General features: G+C 40.9%; 1 protein-coding gene across 1 annotated transcript; it reads right to left on the bottom strand.

Moving 5' to 3' along the window:
- Positions 1-2,850: 2,850 nt before the first annotated feature.
- Positions 2,851-5,839, bottom strand: LOC122647869 (the record flags this gene model as incomplete). Its single annotated transcript, XM_043841176.1, has 2 exons — positions 4,433-5,839; positions 2,851-4,269 (listed from the first exon to the last, which is right to left on the bottom strand). Coding segments are annotated over exons 1-2 (2,826 nt in total), but the record flags the coding sequence as incomplete, so codon positions are not given.
- Between the last annotated feature and the right edge of the window lie 13,182 nt (positions 5,840-19,021).

Below are 19,021 nucleotides of genomic sequence, written 5' to 3'. Positions count from 1 at the left end.
TGATGCACCTGAAGATATTCCAGATGATTTGGATGAGGAAACCAAAGAGGATTCTGTTGAGGAAGTTAAAAATATCAACCTTGAAAGAATTTATACCCCACCTGCCCCTTTCCCAAATAGGTTGGTTAGCAAGAAGTTTCCTTCTGTGGAGAAGATATTGGATGTGTTCAAACAGGCTCAAGTGAATATCCCCTTGTTGGATGCCATTGCCCAGATCCCCGCTTATGCTAAAGTCCTCAAAGACTTATGCATCCAAAAGCGGACCACCAATGTGCCCAAAAAGGCATTCTTGGCTGCTAACATTAGTTCTCTAATCTCATAGCTAGTAGCAGCCAAGCATAAGGATCCTGGAAGCTCCACCATCTCTTGCACTATAGGCCATACCACTATTGATCATGCCTTATTGGACCTTGGTGCAAGTGTGAACCTCTTACCCTTTCATGTCTACCAACAACTGGGATTGGGAGAACTGAAACAGACCAAAATTACTCTTCAACTTGTAGATCGGTTGGTTAAAGTTCCTAAGGGAATGATTAAGGATGTCCTATTGAAGGTTGGGGAATTTATTTTTCCTGTGAATTTTATTGTTTTAGATACCCAACCCACTGCCAACTTCAAGGACCAAATCCCAATCATATTGGGTAGACCATTCCTAGCTACCAGTAATGCTTTAATCAATTGCAGGAATGGTCTCATGAAATTATCTTTTGGCAATACTTCTGTTGACTTCAATGTGTTTAGGTTTGGCAAGCAGCCTGACATGGATGAAGAGGTGCATATGCTTCAAGGATTTTCAGATGATATTGATACGTTCTTTGAGATTGATTTTGATTCGGGATTTCAAGAATGTATACAGGAATTGGAGGGTGTTGATGATACTCCCTTATCTGAGGTCTGGAGCATCCAACCACCTTTGGAGCCCCTTGGACCCCTATCCACTTCTATTCCCAAACCCTCTATTATTGAGCCCCCCACATTAGAGTTGAAGGCATTGCCCTCCAACCTCAAATATGCCTTCTTAGGACATGATCATACTCTTCCTGTTATTATTGCTTCTGATTTGACTTCTATTCAGGAAGAAGAGTTGATTAAGCTTCTAAAGGACCATAAGGAAGCCATAGGTTGGACCATGTCTGACATCAAAGGTATTAGCCCCTCCATTGTTCAACATCATATACATCTGATGGAGAGTTCCAAACCTTCTAGGGAACCCCAAAGGAGGGCTAATCCTGTGATGAAAGAGGCAATCAAGAAAGAGATCCTAAAATGCTTGGATCATGGCATCATTTATCCTATTTCTGATAGCCAATGGGTAAGTCCTGTGCAAGTTGTACCTAAGAAAGAAGGAATCACTGTAGTTGAGAATGCCAATAATAAGTTGATTCCAACCCGTATCCAAACGGGATGGAGAGTGTGCATTGACTATAGGAAATTGAATGCGACAACTTGGAAGGACCACTTCCCCTTGCCTTTTATTGATTAGATGTTAGAGAGACTAGCTGGCCATGAATATTATTTTTTTTTTTATGGTTATGCAGGCTATAACCAAATTCCTATTGCTCTAGAGGACCAACACAAGACCACTTTCACATGCCCTTATGGAACCTTTGCTTATCGGCGTATGCCTTTTGGGCTTTACAATGCCCCTGCTACTTTCCAAAGGTGCATGATAAGTATCTTTTCTAATATGGTAGAACACTTCCTAGAGGTGTTTATGGATGATTTTTCTATTCACGGCTCTACTTTTTCTAATTGCTTGCATCATCTCTCTTTGGTTCTTAAAATATGCATAGAAAAGAACTTGGTCTTGAATTGGGAGAAGTGCCACTTTATGGTAAAGTAAGGCATAGTTCTTGGTCACATTGTGTCCAAAGAAGGGATCAAGGTTGATAGATCTAAGGTGGACCTTATTGCCAATTTACAACCACCCAAGAGTGTGAAGAACATTAGATTTTTTCTTGGCCATGCAGGTTTTTACAGGAGATTCATCTAGGACTTTAGCTAGATAGCTAGACCTCTCACTTCTCTTTTGGCAAAGGACTGCCCATTTGATTTCTCTTCTGAGTGTCATGATAGTTTTGAGCAATTGAAAAGAGCTTTGATCTTAGCCCACATTATTCAAGCTCTAAATTGGACAGTTTCATTTGAGCTTATGTGTGATGCCTCTGATTTTGCTATAGGGGCTGTTATTGGGCAAAGAATCAACAAATTGCCCCATGTGATTTATTATGCAAGTAGAACTCTTAATGATGCACAACTTAATTATACCACCACTGAGAAAGAATTTTTAGCTGTTGTGTTTGCTTTAGAGAAGTTTAGGCCCTACTTGGTTGGATCACATGTGATTATTTATACTGACCATGCAGCTATCAAATATCTTGTGCAGAAGAAAGATGCCAAGGCTCGCCTCATTAGGTGGGTCCTTTTGTTACAAGAATTTGATCTTAAAATTAAGGATAAGAAAGGGTGTGAAAATTTGGTTGCAGACCATCTATCCCGACGGCCTAATTCCTTGACTGTTGATTCTCAGTCAATGAGAATTTTTTTGATGAGTATCTGATGGCAGTGTCTAGTGAACCTTGGTTTGCTGACATTGTTAATTATCTGGTTACGGGTGTGACACCTGCACATTGGTCCACCTAAGATAAGAATCGTTTCTTTTCACAAGTTAAGTATTTTTTTTTTTTTTTATAAGTAAGATTTGTATTACTAAGAAAAGAAAAATGTACAAAGAAAGGCATCCTTTAAGAACCCAAAAACGGGGAAAAGGACCCTAAGCAAGATAGGACAGGCCCTATCAAACAGCAGGGAGAAAGAAAACCCCTAAGGCTACATCCTATAATAGGTTACTAGCTCCTTATCTTTCTTTATGAGAATGGTCAGCTCCAGAGGGAAAGACTCAGGCTCCCAATAGGTTCCAGAGGGGTCAGTAGGGAGGGAAGCCATGAAATCTGCGGGCTGGTTCTGTTCTCTCCAAACATGAACTAATTCTTTAGACCTCAGCAGCCTAAACTTAGAGAGGATCTTACTTTTCAAAATAAGGATTTGCCAGGGCCCAGTGATCTGCCCATTCAAAATGTCGACGGCCAGCTTCGAATCCGACCTAACAGAAACATCATACAAGCCCTTCTCGATACAAAGGGAAATTCCTTTGTAAATAGCCTTAAACTCCATGGACAGCACCGAAAGATCTTCCCCTTGACCAGCATAGGCAGCTATGGGGTCCCCACATCCATCACGAATGAGGCCCCCAAAGCTTGCTTTGTCATCTGCAAGAGACCCATCACAATGGAGAGCAACCATATTCGGATTAGGGGCAAACCAAGAGCAGGCCTTTGGAATTCGAGCAGCCCAATGAACTTGAAGACCCCATTTGGTAGCAATATGAAGGTTGGCAGTAGTAGGGTCACCCACCAAAGAAATGGAAGATAATCTGCCAATAACATCCCCCTTTATAGCCGCTATGATCTGGTCCTTAGGTCTGATTTTGTTCCTGAAAATTCTGAAATTTCTCTCCGACCAGATATGCTTGATTGTCGCAAGCTTGGTGACCAGCCCCAACTTCCCTGCTCTACCTGCGGCATATCTAACCGAGATGGCTGCATCAATGACATTGCTTGGCATGGTTCCATCATGAAAGCAAAGCTCATAAATAATTTTCCAAATGTCGAGAGAAGGGGCACCCAAAGAAAAGATGATTTTCGCTCGGCCACAAAAAAACTCACAATGATGAGGAGCTAGAATATGTCTATGAATGAGGTTGTCCCTTGTAGGGAGGGCATCCGAAAGGCATCTCCAAGCTATAAAGCAATGGGAATTAATCCCCCTTTCAAACCAAACAGCTTCACTCCAATCTGTATGGGCAGTTCTTGTGCGGACAGCATTCCAAGCTGATTTGGTAGTGAAATTACCCGAAGAGTTGCCAATCCAAACTGTCAAATCCGGAACCTCATCGTGAAATTTTTCAATGGTTGGAAGGGCCCTCCATATATCAATGAGGTCAAAAGATGTAGAGGGGCCAGGGTACCAATCTCCATCACGCACAATCTCCTTGACACACGCATGTCGGGCAGCAAGAGAGTAGGAGCCTGCGTCGTAGCATATCCTGCTACCAAATCTATTCAAGAGAACTCCACACGGGTGCCAATTATCAATCCAAAGCTTTGTAGCAGCCCCATCCCCAATGATAGTTTTGATAAGGGGAAGGGCTTTGTCCCTATACTTCAAAACTTTACGCCAGACCCAGGGAGCAGTTGTTGAGACCCTTGACTGTCCAAAGAGACTCTTGCTTTAGGTATCTTTGCTGAACCCACTTAACCCAAAGCCGATCCTGCTTGGAGGCAATCCACCAAATTTGCTTCATAATTCCAGCAATGTTCATTTCTTTGATCCGCTTGATTCCCAAACCTCCCTCTGATTTTGGTTTACAGACCGCATCCCAAGAAATAAAGTGGGTCTTCCGTTGAAGAGAGGGACCCGACCAAAGGAAGTTAGAGAACATAGACTCCAGCTTGGTGATAACATTACCAGGAAGGCCGAAAATCCCTGCCCAGTAAATGTAACTTCCTTGAAGAACTGAAGCTAAGAGTTGAAGACGACCAGCATAAGAGAGGAATCTAGCCTTCCACCCTTCCAACTTTCGACGAACCAAGTCCAAGATGGGGCTGCAATCTTTCATGGATAACCTGCCGGACACAAGAGGAACTCCAAGGTACCTAATAGGCAGCTTGGTTTCTGAAAAACCCGTTAAATCCAAAAGTTCCAGACTACTAGTTTGGGTAAGGCCCCCTAAAATAATAGAGGACTTAGATCTGTTAAGTTGAAGCCCGGAGAGGGCAGCAAACTCATCCAGACCCCCCAAACTAGCTAAAATAGAATCGCGGTTCCCCTTCACAAAAATCATAAGATCATCTGCAAAAATGAGGTGTGAAAGGTGAAATGATTTACAGCGGGGTAGTAGCTTAATCTGACCATCAATCTCAAGCCTTCGCATAATTCCAGTGAAGGCCTCCATAGCAAGGGTGAACAGATAGGGGGACAATGGATCCCCTTGTCTAATCCCTCTCCCTCCATTGAAGAAACCAGCCGGGCTACCATTTATAAGGACAGAGAACATAGGAGTGGTTACACAGGCCTTCACCCACCCTATGAACTTATCTGAGAATCCCATTCTTCCCATCACATCAAACAAAAATTTCCTACTTAGAGAGTCGTAGGCCTTGTGAAGATCCACCTTCAAAACTGCAGTAGGGTTGGCAGCTTTTTGTTCGATACCTCGCACAATATCATGGCAAACAAGTATATTGTCAACAATAGACCTGCCCTTGATGAAAGCTGACTGATTATGGCTGACCACACTCCCAATAACATGCTGGATCCTATTGGAGAGGATTTTAGTAATAATCTTGTATAGGAGATTGCATAAAGCAATTGGCCGAAACCCCGCAAAAGTGGAGACATCCCCTGACTTCGGAACCAAAGTAATAAAGGTTGCATTAATAGAACGGGGCATGAAGGAGTTTGCAAAGAACCATTGGACAGCATGTGTTAGCTCCTCACCAATGACCTCCCACGAGTGCTTGTAAAAGCCAGCCCCGAAACCATCAGGCCCTGGGGCTTTAGAGTCTTTCAAACTAAACACAACTCTTTTAACCTCGTCTCCATTTACCTCCTTTCCAAGCTCCATATTCTGAGATTCGGAAACCACCCCCAAAAGGGGAATCGAGGGGGGGCAAGAGCCCAAATCAGTGTAATCTGACCCGAACAGCTTCTTGTAGAAAAGAACAGCCTCTTCTTTGATATCCTTAGGGTTAGTGAGTGTATTTCCAGCCTGATCCATGACCTCCAAGATATGGTTTCTGTTTTACCTACTTTGCATGGACTTGTGGAAAAAACTGTTATTGCCATCTCCCAACTCAAGCCACCTAACCCTAGATTTCTCCTTAAGAAACCTTTCTTCCATTTGCAGCGCAGCCCACAACTTGCCTTTAGCTTCCTTCTCCAATACAACAAGGGAATCATCAAGGGGATAAAGAGAAAGGTCATACTGAATTCGGCCAAGATCATGTTCCATCCTTAACATTTTTGAAGACATCTCCGATACTCTCCTTATTCCAACATTTAAGCTCGATTTTACATTCTTTAACTTTGCAGCAAATCTCAAGAAGGGGTTTAAGTTGACATTTATAGCCTTCAACCAGCCCCTTTTGACCACTTCATCATAGTCCTTGTGGTGAGTCCAAGCATCAAAAAACCTACACGGCTTAGGCCCAGAGTTGAGATTGTCCAAAATATTGAGAGCAATCGGGCTATGGTCAGATATTCCCGGGCATAGGAAGTTCGCTTCCGAGAAACGTAACTTGTCCAGCCAAGCACTATTAACAAGGACTCGATCTAATTTGCAAGAGATTCTACGAGTACCACTTTGGTTATTATTCCAAGTGAAAAACTCCCTCTCCATTTCAAGTCAGCCAGGCCCGAATTGAAAATGCAGGAATTAAATTCATCAACCACCCCCTGATGGATAGCATCCCCTCCCATCTTCTCATTTTGGTGTCTAACCGTATTGAAATCTCCCATAACAGTCCAAGGTTCAACAACTCCTGAAGCAATGCCAGTTATCTCCCTCCAAAGTTCCATTCGACCTTCAAGAGAATTTAGCGCATATACAAGAGACAAAGGAAGGACAAAGAAGTCCCAATAACAGTAAATCCTCATGTGGATCAATTGAATAGTAGCCTTTAGAACGTCCACCTTAAGACAGCCCACATCCCACCAACCCATATACGAGTATGGTGCTCCGACTACGCTTATGACTAAACTTCCATCCCCTTTTCAGGTTTTGCAAAGTAGAGTCAACATTCCCCTCCTTGATTTTTGTTTCTAGAAGAATTGCCATTTTATAATTGTTATCAGCTAGGGTCCTTTTCACACTCCTCTTCTTCTCTGGGGCATTCAAGCCTCGCACATTCCAACAAAGGCAGTTCATTGAGAACGTTGGAGGGGAGGGGGAGCTAGCTTCTTACCCCCAAAAGCCGAACCACTCTCATTTCCTTTTTGACTTGAACTTTGGCTAGGAACCACTTCAATACGTTGAGGTTTAAAAGAAGTCAATAGTCTCTTTTTCCCTATCTCCCTCAAAGCTCTCCCTTCCTTATCTGAGTTCAATGAAATTGCATGGTTAGGAATAGAGGGCATACCTTCTAAAAGTGGACCCCTTGGAATAGTGCTGCCCAAAATTTTCTTTCCCTTGGTGGATGTCTCTTTCAGATTAGATTGTTCTCCATTAGCTTTGTCACCATCCTCTAGGATTTGCAATAAGGATTCCCTAATAGGGCCCCCCCAATCTGTAGTTTCCAAAGTAGGTGCTGCCGCATTATCTCTTGCCATAATCATATCCTCCTCTCCCTCCCCAACTGCCACATACCCTTCCTTATTATGGGCAAAGGTGGGATTATCAATCTCAACCAAATCACCTCCAGCCGTTACATCAATCTCTTTCCTTACATGGCTGTGAAGAATAATTGATTGAGGCACCAATTCCCCCTCCTCCTCACCTTCTTTATATGGGGGATCTCCAATATCTTGCTCACACTCTAAATCCTTCCCTAAAAGGACGTTGCATGAGTCAACATCCAACATTAATTCAGTGGGGTCATAGGGAACTTCCTCCGTTAGATCCTCCAACAAAGCAAATGCATTGCGATGTACAATCTTCTTCCCCTTGTCAGCCAAATTCTTTGGGATTGAACTTGGTAACTTTTTTGAGATTCCAGCAGTCTTCTCCATAGAATGGGTAATGCTAGGATCCTACACTAATTGAGCTTCCATATTTGGGGAGGACACAGTCCCACCAGATCTGCCATCTGTAATATTCTCAAATTTTGAAATTTGAACTTTCTGCCCAGCCCCTCCACCGTGCACGGCCTGAGTGCCACCACCACTAGTTGCTCCGCCAGCCGAGGCCCTTGCGGACTTCACCCTCCACTCTTTCCGGTTGGACGTCATTTGCTTGCTAGAATTAACGCCACACTGCCCACTTGAGTGCCCAAAAACCTTACAAATACAGGAGGGCTCCATTCATATACAATTCTTTGGTAAAAGACCAGGCCATCATCATCATGAACCTCCACTTGATCCGGAAATTCATGGTTTGCTTCCATCTCAACACAAAACCGGGCATATGAGAGTCGGTCTTGAGTCTTTGTCATCTTGTCTGTGGATATCGGCTTGCCCAAGATGCTTGCAATTGAGCTCAAGGCCTCCACATTCCAAAAATGAAAAGGAAGGTTGGGGAGAGTGACCCAAACAGGGATGGAGTTCAATTCCACCTTTTCAAGCTTCATCCCTGGTTTCCAAGGCCGAAGGATTAGTGGTCTCCGTTGCACAGTCCAAGGCCCCCCTTCAAGAACTTTGGCCTTATCTTCCTCCAAATTGAAACGAAAAACAAAAAAACCACTATCAAGAAGATTAATATCCACATGACCAGATATGCACCATTGTCTCAAGAATACTTCCTTAACAAACAAAAAACTTGGCCTACGACCAATGAAGTGCCCAAGAAGAGTGTTCTTCCATTTTAATAATTCTGCCCGTAACATAACTGAAGAACATTGAGCAACACGGTTGCCCCCAATAAAAGAAGGCTCAATAAAACTCAACTCCAGCCCATCACTGTTTAAAGGACTAGAAGAAGATTGAAAGAGAGCTGCCCAAGACACTCCCTTCTTCACAGCCCCATCATGTTGAATCAGCCCCGAGCCAGCCACTGCAGCACCGCCCCCCGAGGAGGAGGCCCGACCTCCAACACCATCTCCCGCTGGACCTAAATCTCCACAGCCTTCCATAGTACCTCTACCTTCCTCCTCCCCCGGAATACCCCATTCTTGTTTCTTGTTTTAGTTTCTTCTTTTTTACAAGTTAAGTAAAAAACCTTAACTGGAAGGCTGTGGAGATTTAGGACCTGCCCGGATCAAGTAATCTGGAAATGTGTCCCCGATCATGAGCAACAATCTGTCTTATCTTTTTGCCATGATCAGGCTTGTGGAGGCCATTTTGGGCCTAATAAGACTGCGGCCAAGGTTTTATAGTGTGGATTTTATTGGCCTAGTCTGTTTAAAGACGCTTTTACTTATTACAAGGCATGTTCTTCATGCTAATCCTTAGGGCGTCTTACTAAGAGAAATATGATGCCCCTCAACCCAATTCTGGTGGTTGAGGTGTTTGATGTATGGGGTATTGATTTCATGGGGCCTTTCCCTAACTCTTTTGGTAACCTGTACATATTACTTGCTGTGGACTATGTGTCCAAATGGATTAAGGCAGTTGCTTGTAAGACCAATGACCACAAGGTGGTTGTGAAATTTCTGAAGGAGAACATCTTCTCCCGTTTTGGTACTCCCCGGGCTATCATTAGTGATCGGGGCAAGCATTTTTATAATCGGCCTTTTGAGGCCCTCATGAGAAAGTATGGTGTCGTCCATAAGTTGGCCACACCCTACCATCCCCAGACCAATGGCCAGGTTGAGGTTTCAAATAGGCAGATCAAGCAAATTCTTGAGAAAACCATCAACCCGAACTTCAAGGATTGGTCTAACCGGTTGGTAGATGCGTTGTGGGCCCATAGGATAGCCTTCAAAACCGATCTTGATCAATCTCCGTACCGTCTGGTGTATGAAAAGACATGTCACTTACCTGTAGAGATTGAGCACAAGGCCTTTTGGGCTATCAAGAAGCTTAACTTTGGCCTACCCACTGCAGGTGCCCATAGGAAACTCCAACTATTTGAGTTGGAAGAGCTTAGGAATGAGGCATATGAGAATGCCCGGATTTATAAGGAAAAAACCAAGGCTATCCATGATAGGCACATTTTGAGAAATTTTTTTAAGGTAGGCCAGAAAGTTTTGTTGTACAATTCTCGTTTGTATATCTTTCCAGGTAAGCTGCATTCTAGATGGGATGGCCCCTATATTGTTCAAAAAGTTTATCCTTATGGGGCTGTTGAAGTCCTCAATCCAAGTACAGGAGCTACTTTCAAGGTTAATGGCCAAAGATTGAAGCCATACATAGAGATGCCTACTCCAGTTGAAGAAGAGGTCATGGATCTCCATGAGCCTCTTTACCTTGACCCCTGATATCCTGGTATGTATCCCCTCCCTTGTCCTTATTCTTTCTTTTCTGCATGCATTGAGGACACTGCATGAATTAAGTGTGGGGGGGGGTGTATTCGACTTTAATTGTGAATTTTGTGAATTTTGATTGTGGCGATAGTTTTTGGTTATGTACATAAGTCTCTTCGATTTGCAACGCTAGAGTGAGAGGGAATTAGGTGCCCTAGCATGCGAAATAAAAAAAAAAATCCCTTTTCAAGGATGGTAGTTGGTTTGTATCCGGTGATGGGGATTGAGTTTGAAAATATGAGTGCTACTTCATGTGATGGTTAGATTCCTCTATGTGTTTATGGACCCCTTTGATCTTTTGGCTAGTAGTTGAGACCAATTTGTTTGTGGCAAGGTATGAAAGTGAAAGTGAATGAAAAAAAAAAAAGAAACAGAAAGGAAAGTGGAATTCCTTGGGACTGGACAGGGCACTGTGCCTCATGAAGCAGGGTGACTTGATAGAAACTCCTTGGAAGGAAACTCAAAAAAAAAAAAACTCTTGCATCAATGTCTCAATATCTTATGGATACATGCAAAAATTGAAGCTACCAAGTATTTGGGTGTCTAGTGTATGCTCCACCATGTCATTCAGAGAACAGTAGTGGAGTAGAAATAGAGTTTGTTGTTGAAAAAAAAAAAAAAAAAAAAAAACTTTTGCTTTAATGCCTGAAAAAAAGAGTATGGTCAAAAATACTCAATGCCTAAGTCTTTGGTTCCATTGATATTATGAGTGGTTTACTTGAAGGTGAGTAGTGTTCAGAAAATATGAGGAGATCCCTTGACCTTGATGCATGCTTGTTACTTAAATTGATGTGGGGTGATAAAATTCAAGTGTGGGGGAACCCTTTGGCTCCTTAATCTTTAGTTGAATATTTCTTTAAGATTGTGTGCACTATCTTACTTATGCCATGAAAAAAATTTACATCATTCTTTTTGATTTATTGAATTTGGGGTGTATATTCACTGCAAACACCCACAAGACACAACTCGTCCACTAGGGGCAACCTAGGGGTTGAAAGGCTTGTTGTACATTCTAAGTGCAACCGTGATTCCTACAAAAGTGAGTTAGGATTCTTTTTGCATTTTAGGTTAGTTTTTCTTTTTTCTTTACTTGAGGACAAGTAACGTTCTAGTGTGGGGGACTCTGATGAGCACATTTATGTGTGAAATCTTAGGACATAAAGCATACATTTTACCACATTGGACAGAGTTGCTTTGGTGTTTTCTTGTGTTTTTCAGGTTTTGGGCTATTCTGGACTATCGGGAGCTGCATGTCCCAAGTTACACGTAAAGTTATCATTTTTTCTTCCATGGCTGTAATAGGACTAAATTTGGAGCAAGTTGGACGTGACAGAACGCAAGTACGCATTCGTCTAGCCCACCGTATAATTGATTATTCTTTTCAGCCCAAGAAAGGATAATAGGTCAGAAAGGAGCTATAGTGCAAGCCCATAGTCAGTCTACCATTGCCCAAGGACATTTTTGACATTATAGAAGATATTTCTAAGCAATGGTGGAGATCTACTACAAGTACAGGATCGTTTTGGCAATTTTGCATTCTTGCAGAGAGAGAAGGACTGCTACCCACATGGAGGAACCCTAATTGCCATTAGATTCTATTAATTTTGAAGGCCCACAAGGTGTCCACGATTTTTATGGGCTGCATTTAATGCCCCATGATTTTTAGAGGACACATTGGGGATTTTGTTATTTGGTTGAGTGGAATCCTAGTCATCTCTCTCTCTCTCTCTCCTCCAACTTTTCAAGGGCATTCCTAGAATTTCACTTGGGATAGATTTATTTTGAAAGATATTTTCTCATCTATGGAAGGTTGAAAAATCAAAGATGTTTTGATTTTATTGCTTGGAGAAGATAACTACAAAGAGAAGGAAGCACAAGTTAGAATTAAAAATTTACTTTTCTAGAAATAGAAGGTTTATGTAAACAATATTCTTTTCTTTTCTTTTCTTTATTCTATTTTTTTTCTTTTTCTTAGGAGCCAAGGCAATGTAAAGGAGGAAGGAGAAGAGAATATTCTCTTTTCTTAGGGAATATTTCTCCTACACTTCCCTCTTCTCTCTTCTCCCCTTTCCCCTATAAATACCCCCTACCTCTCTTGTAAAGTTTGTTCATTCACTTAGTGAAATTTCTTATCTTCTTCTGCTTCTAATTTGTGATTTTTGGCTTTTCTAAGTTCTAGTTTGCTTTTTTGATTTTCATTTAATGGTTATAATAGGTTTAGTTTATGCTTTAATTTCAATTTAAGTCTTCAATTGTGTTGTAATTTCTTAATTCTAGTCTAGGTTTTATGTCTTCTAGTCTAAGTTCTTAAGTTGATGACAAGACTTAAAGATTTAGAAGAGGAGGCCATGGTAAGTTTATGCAAGTATTCAAGCTTTTCAATTACATTCATACAAGCACATCCAAGTTTTACTATCTAAACTCTCAATCTCATTCTCCATCTCCTCTATCTCTCTCTATCTTCTTCTTCTTCCCCCTCTATTTCTTTTATTTTAATTTTATATGGTTGTGGTTTATGGATGCATTTTTATTCCCTTATATCTTTTTATATGGTTAGTATGTGTGGCTGCATTTTTATTCCTTTCAATTCACTTTAGTTTGATAGGTAAGATGCTCATGTGTTAGGACGCCGATTTAATCCCTTAATTTTGTTAGATGCTTATGAGTTAGGATGCATTGATTGTCGTTAGTTTAATTAGTTTAATTTAACACTTTAATTTGGTTCACTTTGCATTACTTGTAAGTTAGTTAAATAGAGTGGCGTATATCTCCTCGTGTTTGACCCGTAGCTACGATTGACCCGTACGCTTGCGGTTTTATTTTACCTCAAATAGTGACCTTCGAATCGATACCCATTTCAACATATGTTCATTTTTGGTTTAAAACAATCTGGGTGGATCATTTGGGGTTATTTGGGGGCATTTATGTACTTTTTTACGTTTGGGATTTTCTAAAAAGTGTCCTTATCTCGTATTAGACGTGCGGATGCGAAGTTGAGGGTCGTGACCGTCGAATCGATACCTATTTCGACATATGTTTATTTTTGTTTAAACCAGACTGGATGGGTTGTTTGATGTTATTTGGGGGCATTTCTGTACTTTTTTGGGTTTGGGATTTTCTAAAAAGTGTCCGTATCTCTTATTAGACGTGTGGATGCGATGTTGAGGGTCGTGACCTCCGAATCGATACCTATTTTGACATATGTTCTTTTTCGGTTTAAACCAAATCGGGTGTATCGTTTGGGCTAATTTGGGGGCATTTCTGTACTTTTTTGGGTTTGGGATTTTCTAACAAGTGTCCTTATCTCTTATTAGAAGTGTGATTGCGATGTTGAGGGTCGCGATCTTCGAATCGATACCCATTTCGACATATGTTTATTTTCGATTTAAAACTATCTGGGTGGGTCGTTTGGGGTTATTTGGGTGCATTTCTGCACTTTTTTGTGTTTGAAATTTTCTAAAAAGTGTCCTTATCGCTTATTAGACGTGTGGATACGATGTTGAGGGTCGTGACCTTTGAATCGATACCTATTTCGACATATGTTCATTTTCGGTTTAAACCAGACCGGGTGGATTGTTTGGTGTTATTTGGGGGCATTTCTATACTTTTTTGGGTTTGGGATTTTCTAAAAAGTGTCCTTATCTCTTATTAGATGTGTGGATGCAATGTTGAGGGTCGTCACCTTCGAATCGATACCTATTTCACCATATGTTCATTTTTGGTTTAAACCAGACCGGGTGGATCGTTTGGGCTTATTTGGGGGCATTTCTGTACTTTTTTGGGTTTGGAATTTTCTAACAACTGTCCTTATCTCTTATTAGACGTGTGGATGCGATGTTGAGGGTCGTGACCTTTAAATCGATACCTATTTCGACATATGTTCATTTTCGGTTTAAACCAGACCGGGTGGGTTGTTTGGTGTTATTTGGGGGCATTTCTATACTTTTTTGGGTTTGGGATTTTTTAAAAAGTGTCCTTATCTCTTATTAGATGTGTGGAGGCAATGTTGAGGGTCGTCACCTTCGAATCGATACCTATTTCGCCATATGTTCATTTTTGGTTTAAACCAGACCGGGTGGATCGTTTGGGCTTATTTGGGGGCATTTCTGTACTTTTTTGGGTTTGGAATTTTCTAACAAGTGTCCTTATCTCTTATTAGACATGTGGATGCGATGTTGAGGGTCATGACCTTCGAATCGATATCCATTTTGGCATATATTCATTTTCGTTATAAACCAGATCCGATGGGTCGTTTGGGGTTAGTTGGGGGCATTTCTGTACTATTTTGGGTTTACAACTTTCTAAAAAGTGTCCTTATCTCTTATTAGATGTGTGGATGCGATGTTCAGGGTCGTGACTTCTGAATTGATACCTATTTCGACATATGTTCATTCTCAATTTAAACCAGACCGGGTGGGTTGTTTCTTATTATTTGGGGGCATTTCTGTACTTTTTTGGGTTTGGGATTTTCTAAAAAGTGTCCTTATCTCTTATTAGATGTGTGGATGCGATGTTGAGGGTTGTGACCTTCGAATCGAATCCTATTTCAATATGTGTTCTTTTTCGGTTTAAACTAGACCGGGTGGATCGTTTGGGAAAATTTGGGGGCATTTCTGTACTTTTTTGGGTGTGGGATTTTCTAACAAGTGTCCTTATCTCTTATTAGACGTGTGGATCCGATGTTGAGAGTCGCGACCTACGAATCGATACCCATTTTGACATATGTTCATTTTTTGTTTAAAACAATCTGGGTGGGTCATTTGGGGTTATTTGGGGGCATTTTTGTACTTTTTTGCTTTTGGGATTTTCTAAAAAGTGTCCTTATATGTTATTAGACGTGTGGATGCGATGTTGAGGGTCGTGACCTTCGAATCGATGCCTATTTTGCCATATGTTCATTTTCGGTTTAAACCAGACCGGGTGGATCGTTTGGGCTTATTTGGGGGCATTTCTGTACTTTTTTGGGTTTGGAATTTTCTAAAAAGTGTCCTTATCTCTTATTAGACGTGTGGATGCAATGTTGAGGGTCATGACCTTCGAATTGATATCCATTTTGACATACATTCATTTTCGTTATAAACCGATTCGATGGGTCGTTTGGGGTTAGTTGGGGGCATTTCGTACTATTTTGGGTTTGCAACTTTCTAAAAAGTGTCGTTATCTCTTATTAGACGTGTGGATGTGATGTTCAGGGTCGTGACTTCTGAATTGATACCTATTTCGACATATGTTCATTTTCGATTTAAACCAGACCGGGTGGGTTGTTTCTTGTTATTTGGGGGCATTTCTGTACTTTTTTGGGTTTGGGATTTTCTAAAAAGTGTCCTTATCTCTTATTAGACGTGTGGATGCGATGTTGAGGGTTGTGACCTACGAATCGATACCTATTTCTATATATGTTCTTTTTTGGTTTAAACTAGACCGGGTGGATCGTTTGGGACAATTTGGGGGCATTTCTGTACTTTTTTGGGTGTGGGATTTTCTAACAAGTGTCCTTATCTCTTATTAGACGTGTGGATGCGATGTTGAGAGTCGCGACCTACGAATCGATACCCATTTTGACATATGTTCAATTTCGGTTTAAAATAATCTGGGTGGGTCATTTGGGGTTATTTGGGGGCATTTATGTACTTTTTTACGTTTGAGATTTTCTAAAAAGTGTCCTTATCTCGTATTAGACGAGTGGATGCGAAGTTGAGGGTCGTGACCTTCGAATCGATACATATTTCGACATATGTTCATTTTTTGTTTAAACCAGACCGGATGGGTTGTTTGGTGTTATTTGGGGGCATTTCTATACTTTTTTGGGTTTGGGATTTTCTAAAAAGTGTCCGTATCTCTTATTAGACATGTGGATGCGAATGTTGAGGGTCGTGACCTCCGAATCGATACCTATTTTGACATATGTTCTTTTTCAGTTTAAACCAAATTGGGTATATCGTTTGAGCTAATTTGGGGGCATTTCTATACTTTTTTGGGTTTGGGATTTTCTAACAAGTGTCCTTATCTGTTATTAGATGTGTGGATGCGATGTTGAGGGTCGCGATCTTCGAATCGACACCCATTTCGACATATGTTTATTTTCGATTTAGAACTATCTGGGTGGGTCGTTTGGGGTTATTTGGATGCATTTCTGCACTTTTTTGTGTTTGGGATTTTCTAAAAAGTGTCCTTATCTCTTATTAGACGTGTGGATGCGATGTTGAGGATCGGGACCTTTGAATCGATAACTATTTCGACATATGTTCATTTTCGGTTTAAACCAGACCGGGTGGGTTGTTTGGTGTTATTTGGGGGCATTTCTATACTATTTTGGGTTTGGGATTTTCTAAAAAGTGTCCTTATCTCTTATTAGATGTGTGGATGCAATGTTGAGGGTCATCACCTTCGAATCGATACCTATTTCGCCATATGTTCATTTTCAGTTTAAACCAGACTGGGTGGATCGTTTGGGCTTATTTGGGGGCATTTCTGTACTTTTTTGGGTTTGGAATTTTCTAACAAGTGTCCTTATCTCTTATTAAACATGTGGATGCGATGTTGAGGGTCATGACCTTTGAATCGATATCCATTTTGACATATATTCATTTTCGTTATAAACCAGATCCGATGGGTCGTTTGGGGTTAGTTGGGGGCATTTCTGTACTATTTTGGGTTTACAACTTTCTAAAAAGTGTCCGTATCTCTTATTAGATGTGTGGATGCGATGTTCAGGGTCGTGACTTCTGAATTGATACCTATTTCGACATATGTTCATTTTCAATTTAAACCAGACCGGGTGGGTTGTTTCTTATTATTTGGGGGCATTTCTATAGTTTTTTGGGTTTGGGATTTTCTAAAAAGTGTCCTTATCTCTTATTAGATGTGTGGATACGATGTTGAGGGTTGTGACCTTCGAATCGAATCCTATTTGAATATGTGTTCTTTTTCGGTTTAAACTAGACCGGGTGGATCGTTTGGGAAAATTTGGGGGCATTTCTGTACTTTTTTGGGTGTGGGATTTTCTAACAAGTGTCCTTATCTCTTATTAGACGTATGGATGCGATGTTGAGTGTCGCGACCTACGAATCGATACCCATTTTGACATATGTTCATTTTTTGTTTAAAACAATCTAGGTGGGCCATTTGGGGTTATTTGGGGGCATTTTTGTACTTTTTTGCGTTTGGGATTTTCTAAAAAGTGTCCTTATATCTTATTAGACGTGTGGATGCAATGTTGAGGGTCGTGACCTTCGAATCGATACCTATTTTGCCATATGTTCATTTTCGGTTTAAACCAGACCGGGTGGATCGTTTGGGTTTATTTGGGGGCATTTCTGTACTTTTTTGGGTTTGGAATTTTTTAAAAAGTGTCCTTATCTCTTATTAGACATGTGGATGCGATGTTGAGGGTCATGACCTTCGAATCAATATCCATTTTGACATATATTCATTTTCGTTATAAACCAGATCCGATGGGTCGTTTGGGGTTAGTTGGGGGCATTTCTGTACTATTTTGGGTTTACAACTTTCTAAAAAGTGTCCTTATCTCTTATTATATGTGTGGATGCGATGTTCAGGGTCGTGACTTCTGAATTGATACCTATTTCGTCATATGTTCATTCTCAATTTAAACCAGACCGGGTGGGTTGTTTCTTATTATTTGGGCGCATTTCTGTACTTTTTTGGGTTTGGGATTTTCTAAAAAGTGTCCTTATCTCTTATTAGATGTGTGGATGCGATGTTGAGGGTTGTGACCTTCGAATCGAATCCTATTTCAATGTGTTCTTTTTCGGTTTAAACTAGACCGGGTGGATCGTTTGGGAAAATTTGGGGGCATTTCTGTACTTTTTTGGGTGTGGGATTTTCTAACAAGTGTCCTTATCTCTTATTAGACGTGTGGATGCGATGTTGAGAGTCGCGACCTACGAATCGATACCCATTTTGACATATGTTCATTTTTTGTTTAAAACAATCTGGGTGGGTCATTTGGGGTTATTTGGGGGCATTTTTGTACTTTTTTGCATTTGGGATTTTCTAAAAAGTGTCCTTATATGTTATTAGACGTGTGGATGCGATGTTGAGGGTCGTGACCTTCGAATCGATACCTATTTTGCCATATGTTCATTTTCGGTTTAAACCAGACCGGGTGGATCGTTTGGGCTTATTTGGGGGCATTTCTGTACTTTTTTGGGTTTGGAATGTTCTAAAAAGTGTCCTTATCTCTTATTAGACGTGTGGATGCAATGTTGAGGGTCATGACCTTCGAATTGATATCCATTTTGACATACATTCATTTTCGTTATAAACCAGATTCGATGGGTCGTTTGGGGTTAGTTGGGGGCATTTCTGTACTATTTTGGGTTTGTAACTTTCTAAAAAGTGTCGTTATCTCTTATTAGACGTGTGGCTGTGATGTTCAGGGTCGTGACTTCTGAATTGATACCTATTTCTATATATGTTCTTTTTTGGTTTAAACTAGACCGGGTGGATCGTTTGGGACAATTTGGGGGCATTTCTGTACTTTTTTGGGTGTGGGATTTTCTAACAAGTGTCCTTATCTCTTATTAGACGTGTGGATGCGATGTTGAGAGTCGCGACCTACGAATCGATACCCATTTTGACATATGTTCATTTTCGGTTTAAAATAATCTGGGTGGGTCATTTGGGGTTATTTGGGGGCATTTATGTACTTTTTTATGTTTGAGATTTTCTAAAAAGTGTCCTTATCTCGTATTAGACGTGTGGATGCGAAGTTGAGGGTCGTGACCTTCGAATCGATACATATTTCGACATATATTCATTTTTTGTTTAAACCAGACCGGATGGGTTGTTTGGTGTTATTTGGGGGCATTTCTATACTT

Source organism: Telopea speciosissima, unplaced genomic scaffold (assembly GCF_018873765.1).
Source record: "Telopea speciosissima isolate NSW1024214 ecotype Mountain lineage unplaced genomic scaffold, Tspe_v1 Tspe_v1.0249, whole genome shotgun sequence".
NCBI classification, from domain to species: domain Eukaryota; kingdom Viridiplantae; phylum Streptophyta; class Magnoliopsida; order Proteales; family Proteaceae; genus Telopea; species Telopea speciosissima.
This window is presented reverse-complemented; position numbering and strand designations above follow the sequence as displayed.